The sequence below is a fragment of the Pteropus alecto genome, unplaced genomic scaffold (genome assembly GCF_000325575.1).
Source record: "Pteropus alecto unplaced genomic scaffold, ASM32557v1 scaffold40, whole genome shotgun sequence".
In the NCBI taxonomy this organism is placed as follows: Eukaryota; Metazoa; Chordata; class Mammalia; order Chiroptera; family Pteropodidae; genus Pteropus; species Pteropus alecto.
The window spans coordinates 6742706-6757253 of record NW_006431919.1 but is presented as its reverse complement, the minus strand read 5'-3'; the positions used below and the strand labels follow the sequence as shown (position 1 = coordinate 6757253).

Here is a 14548-nt window from a genome sequence, read left to right as displayed (position 1 = left end):
TGTAAGTTTCTTTCCTTGGTTTCTAATATGGACCTCACAGGATTCGTGAACTCCTGGGCCATGTTACATGCTCCTTTTGTACCTATGACTTTTTTCAGAGTGAGGGGACTTGTAGTGTTTTTGAATCAGATTCTCACATAGTTTCATTGTTAGCCAACCTACCCCAGACCACTGATGTTTGACATCTAATGATGACAGTGTAGATTTGTCCCAGTTGAGCACAAGTTTATGAGGAAAATAGTGGAAATGCCCGAGAACAAGGTTCAGGTTCATGAGATTCTGCCCTCACAGGAGCTCTGAGTGGAGGTCCTTTAGTCCTCTCTGAAGTTAGACCCTCCACTCAGCATAAGATTTAAGTGAAGTAAACATTTACTCCTCTCCTGTGTTTCAGGAATCATGGTAAGTCCTTTCAAGAATTGTATTACATAACTCTTATGTCAATTCTATACATTTTAGGTGGGAATCATTCCTATTTTATAGTTGTAGGGACCAAGGCCCAGAGTCTTAGTTCATTTGTTGTTGGGCATATGGATAGAAAGTGGTTGAGTCAGCATTCAGTCTTCATTAATTTGAAATGGGACTCTGGTTATACATTTTGGTTCGTACCTTCATTCATGAGCACCAAGATTATGTTTGAATGAATTTATCCAGATTTGACATTGTCACTAAAAAAGAATTTGTTTAATTACCCTTTCTTTTCATAGCAGTTAGTGACTTACACATTTTTGCTTCTAGCATCCTTTACTTTATTATGTAGCATAAACTTAAATAAAAGGTATTTATACTTTTAACTTAGATTAAGGCGTTTTACTATTCATGCTCTTTATACTATTAAAGATCAGGTTTGAAGATTCAGCGATTTGGCATATACGTGATTTTTTCAATACAGGCTACATGGGTCACACTTCAAATTTCTGATAGGTGAGATTTAGATTTAATATAAATGGAGAATAATTAGAAGTATGAGTGGGGAAATAGCTTTCCATCTTGAGGACCAGTTTATATTAAAATCTTCTATTTCTAAGATTGAAATGATAACTTTTAGTGAAGATTCTCATAGCCTTCAAAACTTTTATATTTTGATGTGGCTCTGGATTCTGAGGAGCAACAGAGATGTCACAGTTCTTAGCCAGATATATCTAATGAAACATACTGATTTTTCCTTGCCTCTCATTGAACTATGCATATATTTAACCAAGAGGGACTTAAGGCATTTGGTCTATGAACTGAGTTTGGAAGAGAGGACTTCAGGTTAAAACTGGAATTTTTGAGCCATAAAAGTTTGTAAGACAAACAACTTTGTTCCAGGCAGCTGAACATACTAAAGAGTCTGTAGATTTTCTCATTATTGCTTTAGTTTCTTTATACTTAGTTTGACTTAGTTCGTGCCTGCAAAAGTGTGTGGATTAGTGGAATCGTTCTGGCGAACATGTTTTTGACTTTGTTTGAAGCAAAGATTCAGAATAAAAGTGTTGGTTTAATGTCTGTGTGAGCACCTGGGGAATATGAATTGTATTATTTATTGCATTGAGCCTTATCCTTATCCTGATAGTGTCCTAAGGAGTCTGAGTTTAGGATGGAGTTGAACACTGGAGCTAATTCAGTGCAGACATTTGTCTTTACACCACTCCCTGTCTGTTCTCAGTCCTCTGGCACATGCTAGTTGCCTAAAATATGTGTAGATGGTTTGATGTAAGGTTGTAGGATCAGGAAAAGGAAGAAGGATACCCATGAAGACCTAACCTTCGGAAAGAATTTAAGCCCAGGAGGTTTTTTCGCATAGATCTAAGTTGGAGAGACTCTGGTCATCTGATGTTCTTGTAGCATCTTGTTCTTAGTTCCTAAAGAGAGCCACAATTGTTACAGGTTAGAATATAAGAGGAAGACAGGGAAACAGGACAGAACATGAGAAAGGGAGATGTAGAAATGTGAAGACTTTGGTAGAAAAGAGGAAACAAAAAGACCAATGAGAGGCCATGGAAAGCCCAGGTGTGAGAATTGTTATCCAGTCAGCATCACAATTTGCTCTAAAATTCTGTGGTGCTCTAAGGGGTTGGAATATCAAGATCTTATAAAGAGGAAGTGACGTACTCTGTGGAGAAGGTAAGATATTTGATGGAAAACAAAGGATTGATTTCAAGAAAGAAAAGGAAATGGAGCCCTGTGTTGGAGAATTCTGAGTGAGGATTTTGGGGTAGAAAAAAGAGATGAGTCAGACAACACAAGAAGTCAGTCTGACAAAAGAAATGACTAGGTGCAACTGCAGAAGGAGCCAGGGTCGAGGTCTACGGGGAAACTTACTTTGAGGGTGTGAATCATTACCAAGGCTGAGACCCTGGGTAATATAGTCACCTTGAAGAGGCTTCAAGGAATTATATATTGTGAGTTTATCCTGTACAGGTCAGTATGTGCATCTCTGTGGAAAAGTGTGTGAATGGATAATTGGGAACTTGAATAAGGTCAGAAAATCCAGATTAGAGTTGTTGTTAAGAGGGAGGGCAGGTTAGCGCAAACTCCCAGATCCCTGTTGCATAAAAATGAAATGTCACTTGTATGGATAAAAGCTCAATTGGGTGTCCTACATAAGTGCACTAGTGTAGACTTTATACATTTAAAGAGCTAGGAGTATAAAAACTGTGAAATAATTCTGTCTTTAGTTGACTGTCCAGATCATTATCTAGGTCAGATTTATTCATGATTATGAAATACCTAGATGGTAGTGCAATGCCTCGTTGACATCTTTGGATGTATTTCTGAAAAAAGAGCTGAAGGTAATTTCTGATTTTAGTCTCGTTGTCTCCTTTTGTAGGGATGGGACTTTTTCTCTACAAATAGAACACAGCTCTTTGATTTTTTTCATTCCAGAAAATATTTCATCTTCTCCAGTGCAGACGACAGAAACCCAGCCTACCACTCCACAGAAAACATATACGACCAGCTTACAATCGAACTCTTGCCTAACGGGTAACTTCATTTCTTTCCTGATAAAATTTCTTTACTGGGCATTTAAATTTAATAATCATTGTTGTGTTGTTGAGATCACATATTCTGGAATAAGACAGATCTAACATAAGTGCCAGCACTGGCCCCTGCAATCAGCGATGTGACTTGATCAAAAGTTTTGCTCTCTCTGAATCTATTTCCATTATTTGTAAAATGGAAGGAACATCACTGATCATGTAGAATCCTTGTGAGGATTAAATGAGATAAAGATCTTGGCACAGAGTTATAAGGGTGACAGATATAATAGCAACTATGACTACTACTTAGATGTCCATAGTACATATACGTGGCTAGCATAGGTAGCTTGCATGATTTGGGAACATCTACATGCATATCTCTATTTTTCTAAATAAAACAAACCAGTTTTGACTCCAGACTTATTACTAGGCTTGCTTCCTTGGCCCAGAGCTGTGAAACAATTAAATCCAAATCACCAGTCACCCATGTTTATGTTTCTTCTCAGCCTCAGAGCCTAGTGTATCCAGGAGGCTCCCCTGCTTCTTTGCCAGGCTTGCAAATGAACACTTTGAGATGGGTTGAGGGCATGCCCCTCTGAGAATCTGCTGTTCTCCTTCAAAATTTCTTCCCCATTCTTCCCATTCTGGGCAGGTCCCATATACTCTCTCCTTTCTCAAATGTAAGATTGATGGGTCTGTCCTGTGGTGGAGAAAGGTGATACTGAATCCTGTCATCTTTTCCATCTAATTCTGTTGCCCATAGTGGTAAGTGTGGTGAGTACCACATGCTGAATCCCTCTGTAACACAGAGCTGGCCATGTGTCCTTGTGCTTGTGTTGCATCCAAGCAAGGTCAAACCTTGCAAGACTCCTCATGTGTATGACTCACTGTACACAAGAGTGGCCACTCTGTAGGAGGCCCTGAATGGCTTATCTTCTGCCAAATATTTCTTCAAGATGGTTAACTTAAAATGCACCTACAGTGAGATTCAGACTGGGACCTATTGAGTTGGGATTTCATAATGGTGACATTCTGTTTCGAAAGTGGAATCCTTAGTGGGAAAAATTTCTAGACACATAAACATAGTGAAAATAGATAAGAACACAAGGTAACAGCAGTGGGAGCAGCGGCACCCACACTTTTAAGGGTGTGAGGAAGAAGAAAGCAGGAGTGGGAATCATTCTCTAAAATGTCATGTTCACTAAAACCTGGTCAAGGTAGAGCTTTCTGGGATAGAATAGACATTGGAGCAGCTGTGTCCCCATGACTTGTGTTTGATGCCTTCTTGGCGGTGTATCTGAGGCTCTAGAGCCTAATCCTTGCTGTGCCTATCAGCTTTCTGTGGGCGGAAGTCTCAGAGAAACAAAGAATGTTAGATTTGGAGATTTTGGTCATCACATGGCCTGCCACCCATCTTTGACAGTGTATATGCCAGGAAAGCATCACATGTTATCTCATTTAATTCTTTAAGGCAGACCTTATTTACTGATATTGCCAGACTGGGGAAGCCCTGTGGCTTTGTTTTCGAGACAGCTCCAAGTTCCTCTGCCAGTTACTAGCTGCACGGCCATGGGCAAGTTGTGGCTTTCCTCACTAGGTGTTCCTGCCGATAGAAGGGCACGATGCTTGAAAAGTCGATGCTTGGAAAGTCGTTGCTCAATGTTCCTCCCTGCACTGAACCTTCTATTGTAACATCATAATATGTAGTCATAGCTGATATTTATCTGGAGCGGTATGAAGGGCTTTATGTGCACCATCTAATTGAACAAGTTTATGAGATTGGGTAATATTAACAGCTTATTGCTGTAGTTCAAGCTAAGTAGCTAGAATTACACACACACATACACAAATAAGTGCATGCAAAGGACCTTGATCAAGGTCACATTCCTAATGGACATTGTCAGCGTTGAACTCAAATTTCATCAGACTCGAGTTCATGCAATTTTTACTGCATCATCCAGTTCTAGACCTGAAGGACTTACTTTAAGGTCATAATACAAATCAGAAACATAGCCTAAACCTAAGTAGTGCCTTAGGCTAAAAGCAGTCTCAGAATGAGCAAAATTTAAACAGAGTAGTAATGTAAACATATACAGGGGTATGATCATTCCAATTTATTACCATTGAGTTTCTATACCTTTGTCAGCAGTTAGGGAATTTCAAAGACTTGTAGTGTTTTCATTTGATGGGAGTGTGTGGTGGTCATGAGCAGAGGCTATTGTCATTTACTAGAGTTGGAGACTTATTTATCCATTCCATGTCTGTTTCCTTATCTATAAAATAGGTTTAAAGAAATTGTCATAAGGTTGTAAAGTGCCTAGTATAGTGTAGATCTCAGTAAAAAGAGAATTCTACATTTGACCTAGGAAAGCCAGCAATATATTCTCTGTTACAAAATAGATATTTCAAAGCACTATTAAAATTTGAACATTCTAAATGTTAAGGAACAATATCTTCTTATATTAGGCTTTTAGGTAATGTATGATATACTGGTTTTATGTCTGATATAACAAGTATTTCCTACAGGTCTTCTGGATCAGTATCTAGGCTCATTAGCTTATAATGTAGGAGATATATGCCTCTTGATTTAGATAATCTTAGTGCATTTTACTTACATTTTGAATGTAAAACCAATGTACTGTCCATTCCTGATAGAGTAGTTTGATGTTTAGATGTACCTATGGTCTCTGGGATCTCATTGCCAGGTTCTTAGCTGGCATACAAATATCAGTTATCTACCTTTAAGTGGCATTTTTAACTTAGTTCCAAGAATACCTCTGTGCCCCTAAAATTGAAGGTAAAACTTTGTATGTTATGCATTTTTCTTTCATTCAAAAGTAAAGTGGGTTCCATTTTCACAGGGTCCATGCAAAATGGTTAATAAATACAACCTTATAGGATAAACCAATAAATGTTAGTAACTTGGTATAAGTCTTGTAACCTGCCACATTTGGCCATATTATTATTCAGCTTTTCATCCATCACCAGAAATCAATGTGAATACATTTAGTGTCTGCGGCGAAAATTTAATAATTTTTGTAATTCTAATTGATTTTCCTTTTTGTTGAGCAGATGGGAATGGCACTGTGGCACAGCCTTCAGATGGCGGTTGGCAATACAATGAAACTGTAAGCATGTTCCTTCTTCTTTTATTAGCCAAATTCACTTGTATGTCTCCCTGGAAGCAAGTTCTATTTAGAGATTCCTTCTGTATGACTGGCCCAGAGATTGATTCTTTTTAGTTACAAGACAAGGAAGAAAAGAATTTGTTTCTTAACTAATGATGCTTTAATTAATTTGAAAAGTTCATTTAGATACGAGTACACCGGTTTGATAGAGATACCTGATAAGTGATATTTTACTGACATACACGAACACCAACACTCACGCACTGTAGACTTTGTCTCCTGGCCAAAATTTGGACCAAAAAGAATGAATTAACTCAAGGAGAGTGAGTTAACATAACATACCCAGGAAGCCTTCGGTCATCATTTGGTGAATAACATGTTTCGAGTGCCTCTGGTGGCCTGGTGACCATTCCACACAGAAATATTATGAAAGTGGTAATGTGTGTGCTTAAATACAGGCCCTCTAATATCCTTTTCCAACCCAACATCATGCTATATAGAAATTTGGAGGCCACTTCTGAGTTTTTCTATACCTTAACCTCCACACAGGATGACTTATTAAGGTATCAGTCCTGGTTACAAGTGGTGAGAAATGACAGCTGGGTCATAGTAAAAGAAATTCAAGTCAGGCAAGGTGGAGCGATTTAACAACTCACATGGCATGGACCCTGATGGATGTGGGCTGAACTTGTGCATACCTCCTAAATCCCAGAACTGCTACTATGTAAGTGATTTTATCTTACTCTATAGCCAGGCATATGCTGAATTAAAAAAAAAAAAAAAAATCATTCAGAATGGTGAGATTGTTCTTGACCTGAGTTACCTGTTGGACAAGTATGTTTAGCAACAAGCAGAAGCAATTTAGAAGCAAGTTCATGATGGGCAATAGCAAAATTGTGAGCTTTTCGAGCCTTGATTCTGAGAATGTTAAGATGAAAACATGAAGCATACGATTTGACCCAGTAGGTCCACCTCCTGGAGATTTAAACAAAATTCTGTATTCTACCCAGTGGTGCAGAATTTTAAGTTAATTGTTCATCAGGGCCGTGTCCGTGGGCAGCTGAATTCAGGTCCATTTATATAGACATAAATAGAGTCTTGAAGTGACATTAAAAACATAAGGACTGTATTAAGGACCAAATTAATGTTTGAGCGCATACACACAGCATCAGATAGTATCACCCTGTCAACTTGTATATAAATAAATATTGCTTTTTTTCTTTTTTAATAAAATAGTAGGTTGTATTTATTAAGCTATGTATTTTAGTTTAGTAATATTTTTTAAAAAATGGATTATTTACATATATTATAATAAAGAGTATCCTTTGAAGTGTGCAGTGAGCTTTGATAAATGTATACATCTATATAAATACCATTCCAAACAACATATAAGATATTTCTACCTCCCCAAATACATATTACATTTCAAATTGTCATAGAATTTCACCATAGTTACAACCTCAGATTATTTGGTCTCATCCTTTCTTCATGGTCTAGAGTAGCCAAGGGCCAGTAAAGGTAAACTTATCTGAGTATGCTATTTTAGGAAATGTTTTCTACCCGTAATTCTAACAACATGCTTTTTCCATCTTCTGATGTGTCCTTAGCTCGTGTGCCTGGAACAAACTCCACAGCTGACCACCAATGAGGCATTCTACGCTGGAATCTCTATCACCGCCATGATATTGCTCACTATTTTGGCTGCTGTAATTTCCAAAAGTAAGTCGTTCAGGATTGTGCCTAAGGGGACAGAGAGGGTTCTAGAGCTCAACTGCCTTGGTCTAAGCAGCTCCACAGACCACCTAATTCTGATTTAACATAACTTCTCTGTTTCATAACCCATACTTTAAAAGAATATATATGGGCCCATAAGGGGAAAAATGAAATTTAAAATCTCTATAGGAGAAATTAAATATGAAGAAATAAGAGTTTCTTGGGTAGAGCTGGGATTTGGAAGCGAAGAATAATATATTGAGAGTTTTACAAAACTCACTTAACCGAAGAGGGGTTAACACTGGCAGGGAAACAGATTTCAGGGTAAAAGTAGAAGAAAGGGTTCTAAAAAGTAACCATTGACTTATGTATGTGTGTAACCAGCCTCCAGGAAAGAACCACAATCATAGATTTTTAGAAATGAAATATAAGTGTTAATAATAGCATTAAGGTCAGCTGGGGCATGTGCGTGAATACACTAAACTATTAATGAACATATAATAATTTGCGCTAAGGGGTTTATTTGGGTCATATGTATTCCAAAGGAGTTACCTGAAGAAGTTATTGGGTAAGAGCCTAGTCTGAGTTGTTTTTGTTTTTTGTTTTTTTCCCTTTTTAAAAACATTCTTCCAAATTTACTTTTTTTAGGCTCTAGCTCTATACAGAATTTGTTCATATTAAAGTAATAACAGGAAAAAGATTTTGTTTGCAAAAAGATCTAATGAGTTCTTGGACTGACATGTTTATTTTCTCTTCAACTCCTCCTCAATTTAGAATATTTATGCACAAGAAAAAAGGTGTTACAAATAAGGTAAGTTAGAAAGGGTTTGTGTCAATGCCTTTCAGTGTTCCTTCTCTAATCAAAACAAAGAAAAATTTCTCTGTCCCTTTCCTCTTGCTCTTGACCTTTCCATTTTATACCCTGGATCCTGAAAACTAGTTTAACATGTGTCTCCATTGCTGTCCACAACTTCCAGTGATGTTCTTAGCTTTCTGTATTTCCCTGGAATATGTCATGAACTGCTTCAGAAGGGGTACCTCAAACCTAAAGTCTTCGAGTAAGGGAACCAAATCACAAATTTTGTTTGTCGAAACATTTGAATGAGTTGTTTGTTTCTTTATTTCATTTAGTAATTTGTTTACCGAATGCCTGTTATACATTCTAAAGAGTTGAACAAAACAGACAGGAAACATACAAGCAAATAAACAGGGTCCTTTTAGTGCTTCTAGACAAATACCATGGACAATATAGAGCAGGGTCAATGGACTGTGTGAGTGATCCCTGAGGAGTAGAAGGCACCTCTGCAAAGATCTGCAGGGAGACAACTCCAGGCTGGAGAAGGCCAGCAGCACCGTGGTGGGGCCAGTGCCTCCAGTTCTCCACAGTGCCCTCATCCCCTGTTCTTCCATCCCCAGCCTGCTCTTCCATCCCCACCCTGCTATGCTCCTTTACTTTGCTTATCGGGCCTCATAGACATTTGAACTTACAAACCCATTTTGTGAACCCAGCCTACTGCCCAGTTAAAAGTTTAGTCCCTTTTACTTGCATCCAGGCCTTGTGGTCATCTGCTCGAACACCTGTAATGATATGAAGCCACTGCTTACTTCCAGTTCCAAGTAGCCTGCTTCATTTATTTCAGCTTGGGCTTTACGCAAGGTGTTTCTTCAATTCAAAATCAATCCCTCTGAGGCTGCCATTCATTATTTCTAGTTCTTTTTCATTGGATATTTGCACACAGTCTTTCCTCTGTTGTAGTTAATTACATGATCCAATCCACAGAATGTGCCTTGAACAATACCCAGCACATTTCAAGTGATCCATAAATGTTGGCTTCAGTTATTGCAATCATGCCCTTCACAGCAATAAACTTGTGAGACAGGCACTATTATTCTCACTTTATTGGAAACAGGTTTAGGACTGTTAAGTGACATCCAAGGATACCCCACACAGCAGGTAGAAGACTTAATCATAAGTCTTTTAGAGTCTACATCTCATACTTATGGAAGTTTTTTGACTGTCCGCTTCCAAGAATAGAAGGAAAAAAATACTCCTTAGAGACAGAAAAGCATGGAATATAGCATCATTTTACTTGATTTTTGTCCTTCACTGTTAACATTTGCTTTATCTCTACTTTCTATTACTTAATAAAAACATATTTACTGTAGGAAATATTATAAAATGTAAAAAAGAAAGAAAAAACAACAAAAATTAGCATTTCCTCATGACTTTTTTTTTGGCAGCTGCATCACACTGACTCATTTCGAGCTATTAACACCTAAGCTATTTTCACAGCTGTGTGACTGGTCCATTTAAAGATCGGAGCTGTACACATCATTTCTGGGCAGGTTTATGTAATAAAACCAGTCACTATATATATATACAAATTAGAAAAAGCAGCCATATAAAAACTACACATAACATTTTTGTACCCTTATGTATGAGTGTATATGTTATAAAAGTCATCTAACAGATGTCTTTCAAATTCTGACCATTAAGACACAGTAAGATTTTGATACCATGATCCAATACACACTTATGTGAAACAACACTATTTTACTACATCCAATATGCTCGGATATTTTGTGTTCTTTGTTGATCTTAAATACAGTATATAGACCACATCATAGATTCAATAATCCCTTTAAGATATCAGAGTTCTCAGTTGGAAAAACAGCAATCATTTCTTAGCCACCTCTGAGAATATATGCATCTTGATTTAGTACTTCAATTATTGTTCTAGATTATTAATTTTTGTATTTTATTACATGAGGCCCTTGAAGGAGACTAGTCTGACTTTTTTCTGAATACTGCTTAGGCTCTACCTGCTTCCTAAACCACCATTCCACAACTTAATATTCATAGCTCTGGAGGCTTCTGTTCATTCCATAGGTTATGTGAAGGGGGTCTGGGAGGTGCAAATACCCAGTCTTAACTGAGTGTAAACAAACATGTTGCCCATACTTTTGAAGTGGTCTGCTTTTCTCTTATCATGTTATTCTTTTTGTAGCAAGGTTTCATCAAATGACTTGAAGAATGGAGCTTTGGAAAATGCAACTGTGGTGCACTACCGAGCAGATGAGAATATCTACTTTGAGAACAATGTTTATGACACGCATTAAGATCCAGTGGCTCTCTAGGGCTTTGTGCCCTTAACTGCAGAAGACAGTGACCATGTAACAGCATGTCAGAGTCTTTTTAAGTTCCAGGATGATTTTTTTTTTTTTTTTTTTGGTCATTTGCCCATGTCAGTGGTGTTGGGTAGAGTGTGTCTAGCTCTTCTACTTGTGTAGTCAGCCTCGTTAGTAATATAGTCCTCATTGTTTATATTGAACCAGCTCAGCCTTTCTGGTTATGGCAGTGCTCTCTCCCAAATATGAAATGAACACTTCAGAGATGTATATTCTCTTTAGATATTATGAATCCTGCATCCATCAAGAATTATCACTGGGGAGACAAGAAAACTTCACCTTGGTCATCGAAGCTCTCAAGAAGAGTTAATTAGGACTTAAAATTAACAAATCTAATTCAGTACTTAAATGACTTTACTTGGAAGCATTTCATGATTATCTCTTATTTTTTATCTTGCAACTTCAAGTATTACATTTCTTAGGTCCCCCAAGGTTTTTAAATCATGGCAATGCACAAGTTTTTATTTCCCTCATAGGGAAATTAAGTCAGTGTGATTTCACCAGTAGATTTTTTTTTTAATGACTCTGAACACATAAGGTTTTAAATGCTTTCCCTGGGACTAGGATGGGTATTGTAGCAGTTAAAAGAAGCTGGGACAGTGTGTGGACCAATTAGATCGCAGGGTAAGAAATCTGTTGCTATGTAACTTAACACATGTATCTGTGTCTGCTATATCTGTGCCATAGTTCAGGCACTTATGTAGACAACCGTCAGGGAATCTAAACTAATTTTTAGAATGATGTAAGGCAGAGATAGATAAAGGAAAAAAAAGGGGAGAGAATAGGGAAAAAGACTTTCTGAGTTAGAAAAGCAAGTTTGCACATATAACTGAAATTCTAAATTGTCCCCAAATGACTTTGATTTTTAAAATTGTTTTGCAAGGATGAAGTTTTTTGTTTTTATGTCACATCAATTTCAGTGCTATTCCTTTTCTGCAATTGAATTTTTGGTTTTACCAAGAGAGTTAAACAAAAGTTAAGGATAGTTTTAGCCACCAGAAACATTTCTGTATGAAGAGTTAACAAGGCTGGATATTAATTTCAATTTGATTTAACCCTGAAATAATTCATGCTTGTGGTTCAGAGCTACTGAAACCATTATGGTCTAGGAGAGCAGTCTGCAGAATTCTAAGAAATTAATAGTACCACTGAATAAAGGTTATATGGACAAATAAGAATGTGATGCATTGTGTTAGGTTTCCAACTGAGGCAAAGCTAGACTGGTCTAAAAAATTTGGTACAAACTGTAGTGTTTTTCTTTTAAATTCAAGACAACATGCATGACCATGGAGTTTTCAGATTAAAGCCCAGATTTGTAGCTTCTCTGGAATGTCCTGGCAACATTGGACTGCAGTTGATGCAATCAGGACCCCATTAGATGGCATTTCATCCCCTTAGCGCCCCCCGCCCTCCCCCGCCCCAGTCCTTGCCTTGCCTGCATGTGCATGTTTGTTACCTACTTTGTGACTTTTGTGGGCCTTTGGATTTATGACGCCTGCTCTATTCCCTGTACCTTTCCTGGAGATTTACGATGACACATTAAAGAAATCTGGTTAACTTTGTTTAATCCAGCATTTCCAAAACGCGTTTGAAACCCATGAGCGCAGTGACTACTAGCTTGCCCAGTAGCATTCTGTGAAACAATATGCGGGGGCCTGGAGAAAGCAGGTGACGCAGAATTAGAACCAGGACTTGAGTTCTAATCCTAACTCTTAACAATAACACTGATGACATTAGGGCAAACTTTTTGATGCCAACATTTTTCCATCTGTTAGAGATCATTATTTCCATACCTACTTCAGAGCGTATGACATGTTACTTGTGAACGTCTCCAAAGTGAAAATCACTACAGAAATGCAAGTGGTTTTTTTTAGTTGAGTTTGTAGTACTAGCAGATCTAGTATTAGTGCTCAGTAGATAATTTCAAGTGTTGCTTTCGTTAGTCTCTTGCTATATAGAACATCTTTTTTTTTTTTAATCTTTGAATATTTCTTTTATGGAAAACTTTATTGGGTAATTTTTTCTTTCATTTTATGCCATAGAAAATAATTGTCAATAACCAAGAAGAAAGGAAGGGAAGGTATTTGGTGAATATTAAATTCTGGTTTTTAAATATATCAATCTTGTAGAATGTTTCAAATTTTCCATTTTTTACAATCTGTCTTGGGACATTAGGACACAGGTATAATTAAGAACATCTATTTAAACTTGGGAAATTTTATACATCTTTAAGTAGTAGCAGAACCAATCGTTCACTGATGGCTGTGAAGATAATTTTGTGAGTGTGCCAAAGTGTGAGGGTATCCTAGTTTCATTATGTGTTCACTGTCCAATAAACATGATTTTCATTTTCCTTTTGAAAACTGACTTCTTTTCTGGGCTCATCTGTTCATCGAGGCCAGGCATCTTCAAATCAGTGTGGACTCCCCAGCCAAGGGCAGGAGGGTCAGGTGTGCCTGGCACTCTAGAACGACCCTGAACTCCAGTTCCCAAGGAGCTCCTATCTAGTAGAGAGGAACTGCCCCCCGCCCAAACCATCAATGCTGGTACTGATTAATGCTGCGGAGAAAGGGAGTAGTGAAAGAGCCTGGCTTCTCAACCATGGCATTTGGGGCCAGACAACCCTTTGCTGTGGGGGACTGTCCTGTGCTTTGTAGGATGTTGAGCAGCATCCCTGGCCTCTACCAACCAGGTGACAGTTGTGCCCCTCCAGTTGTGACAATGGCAAATGTCTCCAGACCTTACCTAATATCTCCTGACAGGCAGTGTCAACCAGGATTGAAAACTACTGGGATAGAGGATGCCTGAGGGTGCGAGGGATTTGGAGAGTATGGGAGTGGTACAGGGCTGGTCAGGAGCTGCCTCTGGGAAAGAGGTGACATTTGCATTGGAACCAAGAAAGGCTGCCACTCGAAGGAATCCCACCAAAAGCAGGGGCCTTGGAGCAGGAAGAAGCTGTGTACTAAGAAGGAGAGACTAAGTTGTGTTCCAAGGAGTAAGAAAGCCAGTGTGGCCACAGCAAAGTGAGCGAGAAGGTTGACAAGGAACGAGGCTGGAGGCGTGGGTGCGGCTCCTCACAGGGTGCTTGGGCGAACAGGGCTCTGTGAACACAGCTGTTTGAGGGGAGTCCCATTCTTGAAAACAGCACTTTTGCACATTAAGGGCTAAAACTGCTGTGCATCACCAAATTATATTAACCCTTTTCTGTGCTTCAGCGACACTGTTCTAAGTTTGCATGTAAAAGGCTGGTTTGGTTGGAGTGACAAAAGCGGGTACTAGGGGAAGGGTAGGAGGAGAGGGGTACATGCTGGTGGCGAGGGGCTTTCCACAGGACAGTATGAGGGCCCCCAGGCCTTGAGGGAGGGTTCCTGGAGGAAGAGGGAGAGGGTGCGAGAGTTTTGCTCTGATGTGCCAGGTAGAGCAGCGCCTGAACCCACTCTTCCCAAACTTGCAGGTGGAGTAGTGGAGGGATTCAGGGGCTGCTTTCAGTTGTTACATGATAGATTTAAAAAATAGATATGTGTTTTGATCTGTATTTTTAGAAAACAATGCATCAAA

At 38.5% G+C, this 14548-nt stretch overlaps 1 protein-coding gene across 5 annotated transcripts in view; it reads left to right on the top strand.

Annotated features, from left to right (window-relative positions):
* The window catches only part of HAVCR1 (hepatitis A virus cellular receptor 1), a 34583-nt gene extending 21230 nt beyond the window's left edge, over positions 1-13353 (top strand). For all 5 annotated transcript variants that reach the window (XM_015585317.2, XM_015585316.2, XM_025043063.1 and 2 more), the window contains 5 exons: positions 2866-2964; positions 6033-6088; positions 7696-7807; positions 8576-8612; positions 10810-13353. In XM_015585317.2, the coding sequence (XP_015440803.1) occupies positions 2866-2964; positions 6033-6088; positions 7696-7807; positions 8576-8612; positions 10810-10921 (416 nt within the window). In that variant the 3' untranslated portion in view covers positions 10922-13353. The remainder of the gene's footprint in view (positions 1-2865; positions 2965-6032; positions 6089-7695; positions 7808-8575; positions 8613-10809) is intronic.
* Positions 13354-14548: the final 1195 nt, after the last annotated feature.